Below are 6,000 nucleotides of genomic sequence, written 5' to 3' on the forward strand. Positions count from 1 at the left end.
ATTGTTGTCCAGTAGGCTTAGATGCTTCCTTCTTGTGTCCGAGTGATCGAAAAAGAAATCAGTGTTTGACTGCCACCCTCAGGATGTTATGGAAGAGCACACCTCTGGCCAATGATTCTCTGTACCCCCTGGTGTGTATAAAAGATAACTACTATGTACTTTATTAACTAATATTCACATAAATAAACCTTTAACCTCTCCATTTTTGAGTGATTCCTGTGTGATGTCTGATTGTGTGACTATACAAAATATATTACAAAATACAGTACAGTACAAACACAGTAGACCTACTTTGCTTTGTTCAACTTTTCTAAACTCCCCAAAAATGAACTATGAAAATGAACCCTCCCCTCTCAAGCAAAAGGCCAGCCTGCCCAATTTGATTAATTTAATATCAGATGACACACTGAAAAGGCACAACCCTCTCCATAAAACAATTGAGAGCAAAGAGAGGGAGGCAGACAGAGAGCAGACATGTGGGTCTCTCCAATTCTCCTTTTGCTGGCCTGGACAGTGTCAGCGGCCACACTGCTCTCTCCCATCCTCAACTCCAGCTCTGATACTCCTGACCTCTGCCAGCTGCGGGAGCAGTTCAGTCTGACTGGGATGCACCAGGATGGAGATGTGATCATAGGGGGACTGTTTGAGATCCATTTGTTGGCTTTGTTTCCAGAGCTGTCTTTCAGGACTAAACCAGAGCAGCTCTGGTGTCATGAGTGAGTCGAGAAGCTGCAGGCCAAGTATTAGGAAAAAATGAAAACCAACTAAAGATATTTTACATTTAAATGATGTGTGTATCAGTGGTATTATAGTTTAGAAAATATCATTTCAGTTTGGTTTTTGATTTCAGTTTAGTTTCAGTTTTTCTGGTATTATGAAGAAAGCCTTGATTTAAAGAAGCTGAAAAAGGCAGGATGCATGACATGAAATATGACTGATTTCATTCATCCTAGGTTTTTTTATAGGCCAGTCTCTCAAGAAGTCAAACAGGATAAAGTGGTATGGCAACCACAGTGCAAATCAAATAGGGGCAATTCTATTTGGATTTAGTTGTGCCATTGTAGTTTGTATTTAGTTGTTATTTCAGTTAACCGTTAACTGTTAGTCTTAGTTTTCATGAACTATAATAACCCTTGTGTGTATGTCTAAGCATATGTATCTATGTCATTAGTATTGTTCCACTAAAATACCAAAAACAATGTGATTTAATAATGACTGCTGTCAATGTAATATAACATAATAATTAATAACAGTTTTATCTGACAATCCCCTCTCATATATTATTAACAGCAGTTAAGAACTGCTAAGAAGCCTAACTAATACCTAATGCATGGCTATGAGAGAGCAGTGGTATAATTATAATTGTTATTATTGTTATTATTGTCAGGTTTTACATGGAGGGTTTCAAAGCAGCAATGACGATGGTTTTTGCTGTGAAAGAGATCAACGGAAACCCAAACCTACTCCCTTATATCAAGATAGGCTATCGAATGTATGACAACTGCGTGAGGCTGCATGCGGCATTCCGAGCTGCCACAGCGCTTGTGAGCGGAAACGAAAAGTCTTTTTCAATGCGGAATTGCAGTGGGTTACCTCCTGTGTTAGGCATCGTGGGGGATCCTGGGTCCACTCACTCAATTGCCATATCCAGTGTACTGGGACTGTTCCGTGTTCCGATGGTATGTAGCAGCAAGAAATTAAAGTGGAGTGCGAGCATATTCCTAGCGATCCCTACTGGTTTCCAGAATTCTTGCTTTACATCCTAGGGATGTAGTTAATGTGATGTCAGTATCAAAGCAAATACAGCTGAAACTGTACGAAGCAAATAAAAGTAGCCAGATCAGATATCTCTCTTCCCTCTTATTTCCCCCAAATATATTTGCAAGGATTAAAATTTAACTTTCGCCAAACTGAATTAATATTGATGAAATGAAAATAGAAATGTCACAACCATGACAGAAACAGGACACTGCTTGTTTATTTTTACCATAGCCTTTCAAAGTAATATAAAACCAAAATTCAATGTACAATGTTGTTTGTAAAGTGCAAGGCTGTTATGAGTATTTAAATTTGAATGTAGCCAATATATTCAAATATTGATGTCAGTGGTAAGCGAAAGAGCCCCCTAAGGGTGATTTTTTTCCTGAGTTACTTTTGCGTTCCATAGCAATAGTTTCGCATTTCCTCGCAATAGATTTGCCTAAGCGAGGGAACGCAAAACTATTGCGAGCGAATACAAAAGTATTCAGAGGCAACGCAAATACATCTGAAAAGAAAAACATGCCCCTTTGTGCTCTATAATGAGCAGAAGCAGGACATGGTGCGAAAAGGAGAGTAAAAAAAAATGGTATTTAAAAATAAATACCTCTCTCTCTTTACGTTTTGTGCGTGTGCACGTGTATGTGTGTGTAATACAACCGGTCTACTTGAGAATAGACATATTAAAAATGACAGTTTATAAGTCTGTAAGAGTCCACAGTAAGTTAAGATCCATTATAGAAAAGGGGTGATCTTTAGTAGGCCTAAACTGTTCTGTCAGCATTATAATATAGCATGTATAATCAGAAATAGTAATGCAATTGCATACATGGTTTAGAAACTTAATGCTTTTCACTGTCTTTTAGGTAAGCTTCTTTGCCACCTGTTCCTGCTTAAGTGACAGACGGCGCTACCCCTCTTTTTTCAGGACTATTCCCAGTGACACCTTTCAAGTGAGAGCTATGATTCAGATATTGCAGCACTTCAGATGGACATGGGTGGGTCTCATCCATAGTGATGATGACTACGGTCGACATGCTGCTCAGTCTTTCCATGAAGATATCACTACATTTGGTGGCTGTGTAGCATTCTCAGAAATACTGCCCAAAGACAATGATATTGTGGAGATCAGAAAGATCATGCAGGTGATTCAGACTTCCACCTCACGAGTGATTGTGGTATTTTCATCAAGATCATACATACTGCCCCTCATGGATGAGGTAGTTCGTCAGAATGTAACACGGCAGTGGATTGCCAGTGAGTCGTGGTCCACTTCTACTGCCTTTCTTATCCCGCGCCTGCTGCCCTTCCTCAGAGGCACTCTGGGCATTGCCATCCGGCGAGGAGAGATTGAAGGGCTGGAGGAGTTTCTATTGAGTGTCCGCCCCGACAACAGCCCTAACAGTATGGTGAAAAGGTTCTGGCAGGAGATGTTCGGCTGCAGGTTTGAGCCAGAAGAGGCCTTGGCAGTGGCTGAGGGAAGAATCTGTACAGGACAGGAGGACCTGAGCAAAGCTGACTTGGCATACAGCGATGTGTCGGACCTCAGACCCTCCTACAATGTCTATAAAGCAGTCTATGCCCTGGCACATTCCCTCCACAACCTGATGAGCTGTGTCCCAGGGCAAGGGCCCTTTCAAGGGAATAGCTGTGCCAGTCTCCATGATATGCAACCATGGCAGGTACAGATAAGCATGTAAATATGTTTTAAAACAGCTGACAAATTGTAGAACATTCACTGAAGCATTTGTATTAGGAGGGCCTGGCTTTCACTATTCTCCAGATGTTTAATATCTCTCTTAATTCTTTCTCCCATCTTGTTTGTATCAGCTGCTTCACTACCTGCAGTCAGTGAACTTTACAACAGGTTTTGGGGATCAAGTGTCTTTTGACAAAAATGGGGATACCTTGGCCATCTATGACATCTTGAACTGGCATGGGATGCCAGATGGTACAATGAAGGCTCGAACAGTGGGTGTTGTTGATGAATCACAACTAACTGGGAAAGTGCTCAGTCTGGATGAGGATAAAATCTTCTGGAATTTCGAATCAAAAAAAGTAATTTAACCTTCTTATATGTTGAACCTGATCATATAAATGCTTAAAGTTAAAGTAAGTAGAGTTTTGTTGTAAATCAATAGATGAATAAAAAATGCTTTCACACCGACAATAATGAAATCATTCTGCCATCTTTGGGGGTTTTCATCAGGCAGAAAAATCTGCAAAATCTTTCCGAGCTGAATGGATCACATTGGGAGATGCTATCTTTATGTTTACTTTGCAGAATTGCACTATTGTAACTAACAAAGCATTTATTAATAATAGAAAACGCTTGGGGCATCATCAAATATTACAATAACATAGACTTGTAAAGCTAGTGATACATAGTAAATCATGTCACAGATATAGGAAGGTATTAAGTTGTTATATATCATACATTATATATTTTGATTATAGCTTGAAGAAGTCTGTTGTATGTCTGCTTTGCACCACAGCCTCCAAGGTCAGTGTGTAGTGAGTCCTGTCCTCCTGGAACAAGAAAAGTCAGAAGGAAAGGACTGCCTGTCTGCTGCTTTGATTGCCTTCCTTGTGCAGATGGAGAGATCACTAACATGACAGGTAAAAAATGACAGACAATGTGACCCTCAGAAACAGGGTTTTATTTTAGCGATGTCTGTAGTGTTTTTCTAAAAGCCTCAAGAGGAAGGCACTCAGCATACTACTCTAGTAGAATCTGTGTACTCGATGTATCCGTGTGCCTCAGAACACTACTATGTTTTGGATGTTTATTTCTACTTATGAAACACGTCACTCAAGTAGAACATTTTCAATTACTGCAATTTTTTCAGTATGAATGAATCATTTAGTCTCTTTATTTCCTTTCCCTTCATTTAATTTCTACCTTCCAACTCTTCTTTTAGATTCTCTTGAATGCTTCAGATGTCCAAAGGAGTTCTGGTCAAACCTGGAGAAAGACCGATGTGTCCCTAAGGAGGTGGAGTTTCTCTCCTATGAAGAGGCTTTGGGCATCTCCTTGACAACAGCATCTCTACTTGGGGCGTGTATTGCTGCTGTGGTTCTTGCCATATTTGTTTACCACCGTCATACTCCTGTAGTGCGAGCCAACAACTCCGAACTGAGCTTCCTGATTCTGCTTTCACTAAAACTCTGTTTCCTGTGTGCACTGCTGTTCATTGGTCAGCCCAGGATGTGGACCTGTCAACTCCGCCATGCAGCATTCGGTATCAGCTTCGTACTCTGTGTCTCTAGCATTCTGGTGAAGACAATGGTTGTGATTGCAGTTTTTAAGGCCTCAAGACCTGAAGGTCACGGGGCCTTGAAGTGGTTTGGAGCAGCCCAGCAAAGAGGCACTGTCCTCATCCTAACTTCTCTCCAAGTGGTCATCTGTGTGATTTGGCTCTTCACTGCTTCTCCTACTCCTCACAAAAACACTCAATACCAGAGCTCCAAGATTGTGTTTGAATGTGCAGTTGGCTCAGTGGCAGGGTTTGCGACATTGTTGGGCTACATAGGCCTTCTGGCATCCATTAGCTTTCTGTTAGCTTTCTTAGCAAGAAACCTCCCAGACACTTTCAATGAGGCCAAGTTCATAACCTTCAGCATGCTCATATTCTGTGCTGTGTGGATTGCTTTCGTTCCTGCCTATGTCAGTTCTCCTGGTAAGTATGCAGATGCAGTGGAGATCTTTGCGATCCTGGCCTCCAGCTTCGGCCTACTCATGGCTATTTTTGCCCCAAAATGCTACATAATTCTCCTGCACCCAGAGAGAAACACCAAAAAGGCACTCATGGGCCGAACCTCTAACTGAAATACCTCCATGATATACTGTAGCATTTACTCTTTAATAATATGTATCTATATATAATGTATATCTACAATATGGTCTTTTCCCCTTCCAGGCATAAGATAATTTTGGATCTGAATCCTGACTACTGGCAAAGATAATGCTTTGTAATTTATCTGTCCTGCACTATAAACACACATTTCCATACCTTTTAATGCATTATTGAAGTTCAAGGCATGAAATAAAACAAATTTTTCACCGATGAAGTCTGTTTTATAAAGGTTTCATATGATTGATGTGCTAATATGATTTTGAATGTGTAAATACAATGTACTCTAAATCAGCTTTGTAATCAAACCGTAAGGGCAGTGTTTAACTTCAAATTAATCTGATGGTCAGGATTTCTAATCTAATTAAGAACATGACATGGCAAAATG

The 6,000-nt window shown here is 40.4% G+C and overlaps 1 protein-coding gene across 1 annotated transcript; it reads left to right on the plus strand.

Annotated features, from left to right (window-relative positions):
- The first annotated feature begins 111 nt into the window (after positions 1–111).
- On the plus strand, positions 112–5,587 carry LOC105897154 (extracellular calcium-sensing receptor-like). The gene is made up of 7 exons (XM_012824039.2): positions 112–121; positions 521–716; positions 1,388–1,679; positions 2,625–3,440; positions 3,589–3,816; positions 4,254–4,377; positions 4,680–5,587. Exons 1-7 carry the CDS (start codon positions 112–114, stop codon positions 5,585–5,587), a joined length of 2,574 nt encoding a protein of 857 aa, XP_012679493.2.
- The last annotated feature ends 413 nt before the right edge of the window (positions 5,588–6,000 follow it).

Source organism: Clupea harengus, chromosome 9, assembly GCF_900700415.2.
Source record: "Clupea harengus chromosome 9, Ch_v2.0.2, whole genome shotgun sequence".
NCBI classification, from domain to species: Eukaryota; Metazoa; Chordata; class Actinopteri; order Clupeiformes; family Clupeidae; genus Clupea; species Clupea harengus.